The 13,367-nt window shown below is 31.6% G+C and overlaps 1 protein-coding gene across 3 annotated transcripts in view; it reads right to left on the minus strand.

The window, feature by feature from the left end:
- LOC113382943 (homeobox protein Nkx-6.2) overlaps positions 1-13,367 on the minus strand; it is a 180,987-nt gene that overhangs the window by 104,280 nt on the left and 63,340 nt on the right. For all 3 annotated transcript variants that reach the window (XM_026621200.1, XM_026621199.1, XM_026621201.1), the window contains one exon: positions 9,338-9,522. In XM_026621200.1, the coding sequence (XP_026476985.1) occupies positions 9,338-9,522 (185 nt within the window). The remainder of the gene's footprint in view (positions 1-9,337; positions 9,523-13,367) is intronic.

Below are 13,367 nucleotides of genomic sequence, written 5' to 3' on the forward strand. Positions count from 1 at the left end.
TCTTGTAAAACAAAGTAAAATTGTATGAATAGTGTTAGAAAAATTCTAATAATCAAGAAATAAAATATATATAGATCACAGGTGTGATTGCTTCTAAGAAGCTAAGTTGCTGAGTAAAATGATCATCCTAACTACTCGTATAATATTAAATTTATTGTTGGATAATATTGTTGATAATTGCCGCAATTTTATAAGCAATTTTACAAGGGAATGAACTAAATGTTTGCTTTAAGCAACTAAGAGATCAGTAAAAATGTACAAATTCAAGTATAATATAATACATTTATCGCAATGAAGAATAAAAAAAATATGAGTAAGGATATGATATGCAAACACGACGATTTGTATCAAAGTTGTTAAGCAAATGACAAATATCATCCAACAAGAACAAATTATCTTCGCTTCAAAAAACATACATCCTCGACAAATACAAATCTTCTTATCTCCTTCTTATATTTCTTCCAGATGCTTCTGTTCGCCGGTCTGGATATAATTCGATTATAAAAAATGATCATTAAATAAATTATGCAGTAATGCCAAGAAAGGCTTTTGTGTGTTGAAAAAGTATGAAATTCAGGAGCGAATGTTGAATATTTGACGTGCCAGGTCGCTCTGCGGGAAACCGCTTATCGAAAATCCGTCTGCCACTCAAGATGACAGAAAGACAAATTTTCGAAAGACGAGGAGTTAAGGAAATTATTCGGATCACTTGAAATAAGCCCAGAAAAAGTATCGAAAAATACTGGATCATACGGCAAAATCATACTAGTGGTTCGTGGCATTGTGCCTCAAGGCAAAGTTTACTCCGCATCTCCGGAACGGCTGGTCCTGCCTTTTCCAAATATTAATCAGAACATTTTTCAAATCGAATACAATTTGTATATCTTTCCAAAGCAGATATTTGTAAAAGTCAATATTTCTACAAGTAATATATTATAGAATTAAATACTCTATGTAGTATATTTGAGCAATAAATATTATATGTAAAAAAAAAATAGTTTCTTTTTAAAATTACGTGTTATATATAATCATCCTAATATACGTGCATTAAATTAGAGTTATATACTAAAATAATATTGGAAGGGTAGAGGTTGTCTTTTTTTAGGTTTGAAACCACTGCTCGACATAAAAAGTGCTTCGTTATTACGCGAGAATTAAGTTGGCAAAATAAACCAACACAATTTATGCGTATCGAAAAAATGTTTTATATTCATTCAATGACAGACGTGTGAATTGTAACGATATTTTCAATATTTCGACTTCTTGGCAGCAAGATCAAGATAATTCTGTCACACGGTAATTGGTATCAGAACACATTTATCACATATGAGAAATTAAGATGAATTGAGCATTGAATGAAACCGTTAAACATGAGCAAATTAATAAAAAAAATAAGAATGAGTGAGTGAATAAGAATTCTGCTCGAGTTTTAAAAATTCGATGTGTAATTCCTCAAAGATTAACTGCTTGAAAATAACCATGATTTCAGACTGTTAGAAAGCGTTTAAATTATTTTTATCTATGCAAATTTATAGCATCTGATACTGATCAAATAAATCTTTAAAATAGGGTTCGAAAATAATCTAGTTTGAAATCAGGCGTACGTCTCGTTTGAAATCGACTATGCTTAAATTATCATTTGAAAGTCAAGGGAGGCGAAAATATTTTTGCTATGACAAAGCACTCGTCTTGCTAGAAAAATATATTTGGATTAGTAAGACAAACCAATATTGATCCGCTAGACAGTTGAAAAAAAATAGAAATTTAAAAAAAAAATCAAAATTTTGAAAAGAAATTTTTAAAAAGTTTACTTTTATCAAAGCTCTAAAAAAACTAATGTTTGCAGTTTTCAAAAAATTTTGTAGTTGCTTCTAAAAAATTAAATTATTGATACGGAAAATTTCAGCAATTTGCCTTAAGTTACGATGCCATGCACCACTAGTTTTCTCGTGTATATTACAAACATTTATTTTATAAGTCCTTATTCTACGCCTATGTAGAAAGAGAATGATTGTACATTCATGTTGTCACTTGTGTATTACACGCGTCACAACATTCCAGATTACCGAGCAGACACGTGGCGAAGCGTCAGAGGACGCGCCGTGCCAGGATTACTGACAAGGAATTACTAGATAATGAAATGCAGATATAGATTTCATCTAAGTGATTACACGATTTTGATTCGATGGAGGAATTCATTGTTAAGATTGAAGCAATTCTCAAGACAGAAGATTGAAAAAGATACAACCAGTAGATTATTCATTAAGGAATTAGTGATCCTCAATGGAAGATGATCTACCATGTCAATTTTTTATACTCAAGTATTACTACTTAAAAGCCACACAAAAACAAAAACGCAGCAAATAATGATCAAAATGAAAGAATTTGATTGGCTACTGCGTAAAAAGTCTAAGCTCTCTGTTAAAAATAAGTTGCTGCTATATAAATCAATCATTAAACCAATCTGGACCTACGGAATTGAGCTCTGGGGATTTGCTTACAAATCAAATATAGCTTAACTATTTTATTACTTATTTATTTATTATTTAATTTATTTACTATAAACTTATTTATATTTAGTTAATTTTAATTTTAATTTATCATTATATTTTCAATTGTTGAACTAAGATGATCTCATTGGAGTTCTTTTTAGACATCGCTCTCAAATATTGTCAATTCAGCTTATAGGAATTCTTATGTATTTCTGATTGCTGAATAAAACAGAGTTAAAATAAAAAAAAAAGTATTACTTGAGTAAAATATTAAGTTAAACAGCTATGGAGCAACAACAAGTTCTGATTGCTGTTCACCAATGTTAAAAAAATTAAAGCAGCATAAATTATTAGGTAGCAGAAAATTTCATTCGTTGGAAATATCTATTTCTAATAGATATAAAACATGTACTTGAAAACTATAAAAACAAAAATTTTTGACGATTACGATAACTTACCCTACGGAAAATTAGTAAATATTTTATATTCGAGCACATAGAATTAAATTTGCATGTTTTACGGAAGCATTGAAATAAAAACATCCTAATTAAATCAAAACAAACAAAAATTAAATCTAATTCCGCTACCTGATGAAAACCTCTACCATATAAAATTTTTACGATCCATCTCTTCCATCATAACAAAGTGAAACGATACACATCCTATATTATTTGGGCATAAAATATCATCGTTCAATTAAACAAGCTATATAATAAAGCACTAATCGGTAACATGACGCGCGCTTCCTCTTGCCTCATCTACCCACCGACCTGAACCCTCTTTCGTCAGACCGACCCTATTCCCATCGGGGGTGGTTATATGTTTTACGAGGGCGTTATTAATATAGCATGTCGTTACTTAAAGCTAAACGGATTACGGACACCCTCGGAACAAACGACAAGGGGTCGGGGGTGAGTGCGGGATTAATATCGTAATAGAAGCCGGAGATGAGCGTTGCTCACTTCATTAGGGAAAATTCGGAAAATGCTTAGACTGATGCCGAGCAAATCATTTTCGACGAGGAAATTTTCATGGATAAATAACAGGCATATATATATATATATATATATATATATATATATATATATGGAGGCTATCTCAGACCTCAACGTACAACAGAACCGTAACCGTGAATTACATTCCTAGGTTTACTGAAAAAAAAACTAATTTGCTCTATTATTTTGATGAATTTAAACCTTTTATTTAACCATAAATTAAAAATTTTTAAAATCAATCGATTTTGAGAGGTCCTACTTCAAGGAAAATGCACTAAATGGTGTTAGCAAGTTTCATAGAAAGTTGGTGCATTTAATCAGGATTGACATGATTTTTGCTAGTTAGTAATGGGAATAAAGTAAGCAATAATAAATCAAAATGAACTATGTTCTACTTCTAAATAATTTATCATGATATGTATTTTTTATATTGACAAAATAATATGCATCAAAAACAAAATTTCCAGTTGAAATTGATCATTTTACATAAATTAAATATGTCAATTGATGCAAAGCGAGATGAATTCCGACGATATTTGGAGCAAACCGGAGTCATGGAAGCTTTGACGAGAGCTTTGGTACAACTTATGGAGTTACCAGAAAAACCTCCGGACGCTGTTGCTTATTTGCGAGACATATTGCCAGGTAATAACAAAAAATACAAAAGATATTGTAACTGCTTAAAGCATTGATATCCTAAAGATTTAAAATTTCTAAAATAGTTAAAGTTTAGTAAAAATTATTGTCTCCTTATTCCTACAAAACTCAACCAATCTTTTCACTATCAAATCAAATGTTCTATTGAAAAATTTAATGCAAATGAAGTGAGCTTAAGTCGCTGTTCAAAACTATGCCAGACTATTTATACGTACAGAATTCAAATAATTGATAAAACAAATTTTATTTTTTTAGGTGAATCTGGACCAGCAATGGAAGATACAAGTGACGAAGTCGCTTTGCAGAAACGTCTTGACGCAGCGAACAATCGTATCAAACATTTAGAGATTGCTATCGAAAAGCTCAAAGCTGCTGATCCTAATTTGGGCATGGCAGAACCCGCTGCCTCAACTTAATCCTATAATCTATAGATCTAATTTAAAAATGAACTAATATTTCACTAAAGCTTGTATATATAGTAAAGGGACAATTACAGAAAATAAAGAAATGATCTTCATTCAATTAAATAGTGAGCTTAAAAATTCCTTTACATTTGCGTTCCATTCAATTTGTTGAGCGATCGCCAATAAGCAAATGCAAAAAAATATGCAAAAATCGAACGCATTGCATTTGTGCCGTCACTTCGGCACAAACAATTCCATCACGAGCTATTGATATAATGACAATTAAAATTCCAATCTCATCGCCGTCGCGTTTTGGATGAAAACAATCACGAACGGAAAAATGTAATCATTGAGGAAGATGAAATATTGTTCGTTTTGGGCAGAGAGTGTTGTTGTAGTTTGAAAATGTGGGGCTGAAATATGTTTTATTCAAAAATGATTTTTAGATTTGAGTGTTTCCTATTTTCATCAGAAAAGAATCTTAAAACATACATGCCTTGTTAAAAATGTTCTGAATGTTCTAGAAATGAATTTTTTGATAGATTTTGCTCATATTTCCCAAAAAAGCAGTGTTAAAATAAACGTACGCCGGTACGCATACAACGAAAGATCTCTATTCACTCGATACGACGACTAATCACAAACGACCCGTATATAAATGAGAATGGCCAAGTTTGGGCGTAACGGACTTCCGTTGCAGTTTTACAGATTTACTCCCTAGTCGCGTCTAAAGAAGTTTTACTTTAAAAAAGTAGGCATGCAAGCTTGTAAACAAGTTGACTGGTATACAGACATAGGCAAATAACCAGTCAGGTGAATCATATTTAAATCAGAAAAATAATATTGATTAACAGAAGTATCTGCAATAGTTCTGTCCACAAATTCTTGTAAATTTTCAAACCTAAGGGGCCGTTCAAGTATTAAGTAAGCACTTTAGAGGGGCGGGAGGTTGTTGATTTGCTTATTTTGGGTTGACATGGAGGGCAGGTGAGTCTGGATGATGATTACGTCATAGGTAGTATTTTTATTTTTTTACATTAATTGCAAAATGTTTACGTAAGCATGGGGGTAGGGGGTAAAAGCTTTGCTTACTTTTGCTGACAAGGGGGATGGGGGGGTAAATAATTGTAATGAATCTGCTTACGTAATACTTGAACGATCCCTAAGACTATTCCATATCCTAGTCCTTGGTTTAAACCATGATGTCACGGGTTGCTCTAGTTAGTACGATCCCATCCTACTATAATTTACATTTTTATTGGTGGATTCCCGCGGATTTGTCCCCGCAATGCGCCTGGCGTAGCCAGTAGGCAGAAAGGTAAGCGAGCGAGGTCGTCTCTAAGCCCGTTGAATACATAACCGAGATATGATTGACGGCTGTTAAGCGTATTGAAAGCCACGTTTCATTTAGGAAAATATTTCAATCTGAGATAGAACCAGGAGATTACATACGTTACTAAAGGTTTAGTAATATAAATAAAATTTTGAAAAAAAAATTGTGCATATAATTGAAAACATCGACCTGAATAGCCCCTTAAATGTGGGTTTTATAAATGCAAACTCGTACTTGTTGATTGAGTTGGCATAAATGAATAAAACTTTACATTTGATAATTGACGTCTTAGTAAAATATAACTATCAAAACTTTACCAAAATCTCTACATTATCACTATTATTCATTTAATGAACTTATTTCCAACAACAACAATCCACCCCGTTACGGAGACACCCGCGTCCGAATCATAACTTTAAACTTCCCCGCCGCATATCATCTCCCGGCTGTTATTGACTGCAAAACGGCCGCGCAAAGTGTGCGTAGACCACAGACAAAGCGTTGTCGGGCCTACGTTGGCGAGGGTTTGACAAGTGCTACGTGTTCGGTCAATTAGCCGTAGCATTGGGGGTAGCAGAACGGTGAGGCAAAAAGTAGAAACGGTAAGGGGTAGTCTATTTGTGATAGCTGAAATTGTTAATGTATAGTGGTAAAGTTAAAGACTAAATATTGGACTAGCAATCATCATCAATATTTTTTAAATAAAAATTAAGTTTCTACATATACGAATTTTTACTAGAAAATTTATTTACCATAAATTAACAAGGAATCGAATATTTTAAATATAAGATTTCCCATTTCTGTAGTAATAGTTACAGAAGGCATTTCTATTAAAAAAAACTTCAGACAAATGCTGCAACCTTAATTTTCATTTGGATATTTATTTTACAATGTAAATTTACTACTTGTGTTTACTAAAAATGCCTATGTCAATGTATTTGATCAGATTTGACATTTGATTTATTTGCTAAACCATATTATAATGGTTGTTTATTAACCTTATTAAACGTGGAGTAAGTTTTATCTTCGAATATTTCAGTAATATTATTATAACAAATCTCATTCGTAAAACAGTGTGCCAAATTTCAAAAACATCATGCGCCCTTCTCAGCCGCACGCAGATGGGCCACGGATTAGGGTTGTGGCTACGAGGTCAACCCTCGACTTATATACATACGTAAAGCTCTATCTGGTGAAAATTATTCTTAAACTGTTAATAGAAAAATAAATTTTAAAATCATATAAAAATGTTAGTGATAAATTGTATAAACTTTAAACCTCGTTTCTTAGTATCGCACAAAAATTAAAATAATAGTCATGCAATCAGCATTTGTATGAAAATTTGTATTTTAAATTTTAAATAAATTTCTTAAGCAGACTTTACTTAATTTCAAACAAAACTTGCTTTAAGACTTTGGTTGGCATATATACTCAAATAGAAACAGTCACACAAAAAACAAAAACTTAAGGAAGACATAATTAAAGAAGATCATTCGATAGATTATGGTAACATATAAATTGAGCTCAACAGAACGATTGCATGGTTTTATTAAGTTTTAGAGCCTAAATCTTATTTCATGTTTTATTTATAGTATGAGAAATAAATACTATGAACTACACATTGAACAGTACTCACGAAATGAGTAATATTGAATAAACATAATTTTCAAAGTTATAGAAATAAAAATTTATAACTGAGTCTAAGAAATTTCAGTGTTATAAATGTACAAACTATAAATAATGTAAGTAAATATGTTTTAGAATCCTAGTTCTATCCCAAATACGTTTTAAACGCTGTCACCCCATTATGCGCCACACTTGTAGGAAACGTAGGGCCCTCTAAAGGCACATATTTCTAACGGGTTCTGTGTCGCCCAATGCGTACTTAATATTCTACGGATTTAAGAGCAATGCGGTCCAGACGATTGCAACATATGTTTCAAATTACAAAAATTGAATAAAATTGTACCCCGAAAAACACACTCATATGTAATACAGAAAAAGTGGAAGTTGCAGAAATTTTAAAACAAATAAGGTAAAACTGAGTTAAAAATCATATTGGCTTCAATTTCAACATTTTCTGAAGACGACATTTGGTAAAAATCGCTGATTTAAAAAAACGAAATGATATGTTTTTGTCAAATCGTTTTATTTATATAATTAATTAATGGTAATAAAGTGAAAGGGGAGTGATGTGGCAACTACAATTAAAATGAGTGAGCGTTCAATTACTAGAAAAATAGATTTTTATCCAACAAAGCTATAGATCCAGAGAGATTATTTGCTTCGTGAGGTGAAGTGAAAGAGGCAATTTGTAACATCATATCCGCAAGCAAGGAGGCTCCATTAAGCCCAAACCGTCTTTCTCTTTGCCGCGATTGCGTACCGTGAATTAGGGTGAAAACCGCATGATACGGTGGAGAACAGGTAACAGAAAATTGGGTAAGGAAATGGGTGGTGTCAATTTAACCAAAAAGTAGAAAATATTTATGAAATTTTTTCTCCCCAAACTCATATCACAATTTTGCATTTATAACAATCATTAGATTCCCATTACCCAATTAGCATATAAATCAAAATTCTGTAATACCTCTAACCAATATCCTCTATATTTGCCTTGTCACAAAGTTGATGGAATGCATTTAGGAAATCTCAAAACATCCCCGTTATTGCAAATGATGTGCTTAAGTAACAGGAACACCCCTTTGCAAATTTGTTCTGATGCATTTGAGACTTAAGGTTAATCCTGATCGAAAATTGGAACGTATGCCAGAAGGCGTGTCATTTTGGTTTAACTGACACATCGTTTTATTAAAATAATAAATCCGTAACAAATGTAGAAATATGTGGGTAAATAATAAATAGATCATAGTACAATCATCCACCCATAAAAAGAAAAAAATTTATATTCGAATGAGGAAGATATTTATATCCATACAAGATGGTGAATTAGTTTGAATATATATTCTTGTAAAGATATATTTAGAATATAATTTCTGGTTTCATCATTCGGAAGATTGCGTTGGCTACAACATCAATATCATAATACAAGGTAAAGAGCAGAAGCATAATACTAGCTCAAACCACTAACGAGTACTCTTGTAGAACGAATTTTATTTTGAAAAAGTATATTTTTCTAACCTTGCTGATATTAATTAATAAATCCTTCGTTAATGACGCTTATTATTGTTGACTACATTTTTTAAGAATGTTATTTCTTGTCCTACATAACGATTTAATTAATCTTACTACAACTATAAAAGGAATCGGTGAACGTGTAGTTCTACTTTTGCCAAGGTTTCAGATGTCATCTATTCAATTAATAATTTGTATGTCTACAATTCTATAATTTTTCGCAAAAGAGTCGCTTGAAATGAGGAATGCAATATAACTATGAGTGCCCTAAATCGTGTATCAAAAGTACATTTTTCAATTACATAAAATAAAAGCACTAACCTTTACTTGTGACTCCGTCATCCCGAGAGCATAAGCTAATTTAGCCCTCTCTGGTCCAGCCAGATATTTTGTTTGTTCAAAGGTTTTCTCCAAGGCAAAAATTTGTTGTCCAGAAAATGTTGGACGTGTGTGCTTCTTTTTTCCTGAATCTTTATCACCAGGTGAACTTAGACTACCACCGCTCACTGGAAAAAAACACACAACTTTAATATAATAAATAAAATGATACAAAGTATGATAGCAGATTTTCTTAGAACTTTCAATAATCGTGTCATTCATAATTTAATATTACATCTTCAATTTTTTTTTAAATTACATGAAAACTCTGGCCGTTTACATTTAAAGTTAATTCCGTTGAAAATATTTTCTTCGCTAAACAACCCCTAAAGTCCGAGGAGTTTTTTCACTTGTTTACTTCATCGGGGGTTTATTGATAATCCCTTGTCGGATATCACATTGATATATGCGTGACAGAATGCATTCTTTTTACACCCCTATACGATCGTATTGTTAAAATTGGGGTTGCTGATAAATCTAGCGAATTAAAAGTGTAACATAATGCGGTTGTTTTGTCATTATCAATATTTTAAATCGTACAAGTAATTTCGCTAAAAAAATAACTCAAAATCGATATCACAAGCGCACTTTACATAACATTTAATCACAATCCACATAAGCTAAAATAAATTAATTATTTCTAATAACGTTATGAAACATAATAGAAATATAACCTAGATAACTCACTATCAAATATTTGCTCAAGTATTGATTATCGATGATAAAAACTCTTATCCATAATTCATGTAAAAATATAATTGAATTTATCGGCATATTTTCCACCATAAAAGACCAAATAGATAAACAAGCCCCAAATGCGTGTGATTAACAAACAAGTGAATTTCCCTATAGATTAGATTCACATTATATCATCCTAGTTCCAATTATATGCCGAATGAATAAATATAGACACAAATTGATTATATTAATTCTTATCGGTAATGTAATAAGCACAAATGATGTGCACATATGCATTTATTTACAAAAGGAAAGCATCGGTGGTAATAATATGTAATAACGTTATTTAGAATGATAACACGTCTAATTAAAAGATATCGTTTTTTATGTCATATAAATATAATATGTATCTACTGCCAGTAAAGTGGTAAGTAAGATCAAAATTCAACAATTTATTAGGTATCTAAAATGTAGGGAAGAAAATTCTAGACTAGATCTAGAAAGTTCTAGCATAAATGTAACATGTCTGATTTTTTTTAATTAGGGTATGTATTTCTAGACACGTACTCAGAAGTGAAAATAATTTTTTTTATTTCATGTACTGCTCGAAATTTGTTATACATGTTTCAACAAATATTAAACTAATACTCGAAAATATATCCTTTAGTTTTTTCAAAAAAAGTGTTATCTAAAAAAAACTTAGTATTACAGATTCTTTTTCCCATTTATGTATTTTGTAACTCTGTATATGCTTCTACCTTATCTACAGAAGTTGTTATAGCGTTATTGATTTAGTTAAACCGTATCTGGTCGCAAATGGTTCTATTTTCGATACAGAAAAGTTTTCTGGAGGAAACTCCATTAACAGTTTTGTCTATCTTTACATCAGAGCCGCATTGTAATAATAAAAAAATACTTCTAAAAAAATATACTTTTAAATAAAAATACTTATTGAACAACATTTATAATATATTTAATAATTTTACGAAATGGTATTAGAAGGGAACTATTAGAAGATTAATTTGTAAAATGCTGAAACTCCCTGCAGTTCCTGGCGGTGTTAAATACTTTAAATTCTGTGTATACTTCTTTAAAATCAAAAACACCACATGATAGAATTGTTGACTCTGTTTACAAGGTGAATTGTAATGATTGTGAAAAATTTTATATTGGGGAGAGTTCACAATATACTCGTATATCTAAGAGAATGCTTCAACATAAATATAATTCAAAAAATAAAAATCAATACAAAACAATGCTTTCAGACCATATGCAAAATTTTAAACACACCTTTGATTTAAACAATCCCGCTATTTTATATATTGAACAAAATGTTGATCTAAGAAGGTAATGCTATATTATAGGCCTATCTTTGTATGAATTCGTAAAAACAAACTGTCAAAAACCCATGTATTTCTGTGCCATTAGACGTTTTACACATAATTTTTCGTATGTGTTATCAAAGAGACATCAGAAAGTAGCCCTTGTGATAAAATTTTTATTGAATGTGTGTGCGTTTTTAAGGTTATGTTTTATGTGTAACGCCTGACGCCCAGCAATCATAGCATTTTGACAGCTCGTTACTAACAACTCATACAAAGATAGACCCATAAATTTTATATGTTATGTATCATTTTTATCAATGAGCAACTGCTGAAAAGAGTTCATCCCATCCAATCCATTTACATGTGTCTTGACATCAATTCGCCCACTTTGGTGCCCCGGTAATGCGAATATGCTCCTGTAGGGATGAGCTCGAAAACCCACGAACAAATGGGCTGCTTTATATATAATATACAATAATCTATAATAATACACCAAGAGGTGCCGCCATATTGTGAGGAGAAAAGCAAGGAAACAAGCGATATATAATGACAGCACGTATAGAGGAAACCGAGACGAGATCCGGCGTTGTTCTATATAACGGACATTTATTTTGTGTAACGGCAGCCTGAAAATCATGCGGGAAATGTAGCTAATGGAAATATGATAACCGTATAAATATATAATACAAGGGAAGTTTTCTCGATATCGACATCTCGATGCTACATATGCGAATAAGTTACCTACTCCTCATGTCTCGATGTGGGTCGATGAAGACGGATTGCGATGGAAAACTTAACACTTAGAGGAAAAGATTAGATATTATAGAATGCCAGAAATTTAGCACTTAGAATATCAAAACGTATATTTCATTACTATATAATCGTTTATTCATTATGATATATTTTGGATGCAAGAAATCAAGTGCTTATCAAAATAGTCAAGCAGTTTCTTTTTATTATTCAGTTTTGAGTATGAGAATTTTTGATAAATATGTTCCCGATGTTCATATATTTCTATATATTGTTGTGCACTACTGCTACAATATAATAAATTATTCAATGAACCGTGAGACATCAATGAAATTCTAGTGATTTCTGTCACCAGAAAAATTGCACGTGATGAGAAATAGATCAAGTTTACTAACATCAGCATTTTTACTAATAACATGTAACTAAGCATTTGAATATGATTAAATTTATTAAAATATAAAATACGACATTCGGCCGAATTTAAAAGCTAATGGTTTCCATCGAAAAACGTGGAAAATCTGTCCGGAGATACACCTAAGTTTCCTCTTATATTTGCTCCTATAAAGGATAATTAATCTTTTTTCCTTGGTATTTCTGATAATTCTAAAATCTGACGAATTCCATCGAAGATGAAGCGATATACCTCAAGAGCGTATATCGCTGTAACTACATTCTATCCCTCCGACCAACTGTTTAGTATTCCGTACGGCGAGGGTTGTTTCCGGGCATTTTCATCTGTTCCAGACTTTGCTTTACCTTCGTTTTACAACGAAAAAGCTCACAAGATAAAGCCCGTACACATGTACCCATTTGTACCCCTCATGCCGGATTTTAAAGAAAATCTGATACGACACGAAGAACTAATTTGGGTAAACCAGGTCGATGACGCTCGAATTGTGATAATTTGGATGAAACTGACTGAACTGATTTGATATAAGTTGTATTTGAATGACTTAGGAATCCATGGATTGAACCGTTTTGCATTTGTAAATTTGGACTATTTATTGATCTATTCATCTATCTATTCATAAGCAAGTCGTAGTCAATATCAATAAATTGTATTTCTAGTTTCTAGTGTAATCAAGGTTCAACCGAATTTAAATTTTACATGCAATTTTCAAATTTTTAATAAAAGCAAGGGACTCAATTAAATCAATCAAATTCTACAATTTATTTATCAATTTATCATTTCCATTTTTTGATAATATATTTCTTTATCC

The sequence above is a fragment of the Ctenocephalides felis genome, unplaced genomic scaffold, assembly GCF_003426905.1.
Source record: "Ctenocephalides felis isolate EL2017-DRISC unplaced genomic scaffold, ASM342690v1 CF-g0.4_SCAFFOLD_03570, whole genome shotgun sequence".
In the NCBI taxonomy this organism is placed as follows: domain Eukaryota; kingdom Metazoa; phylum Arthropoda; class Insecta; order Siphonaptera; family Pulicidae; genus Ctenocephalides; species Ctenocephalides felis.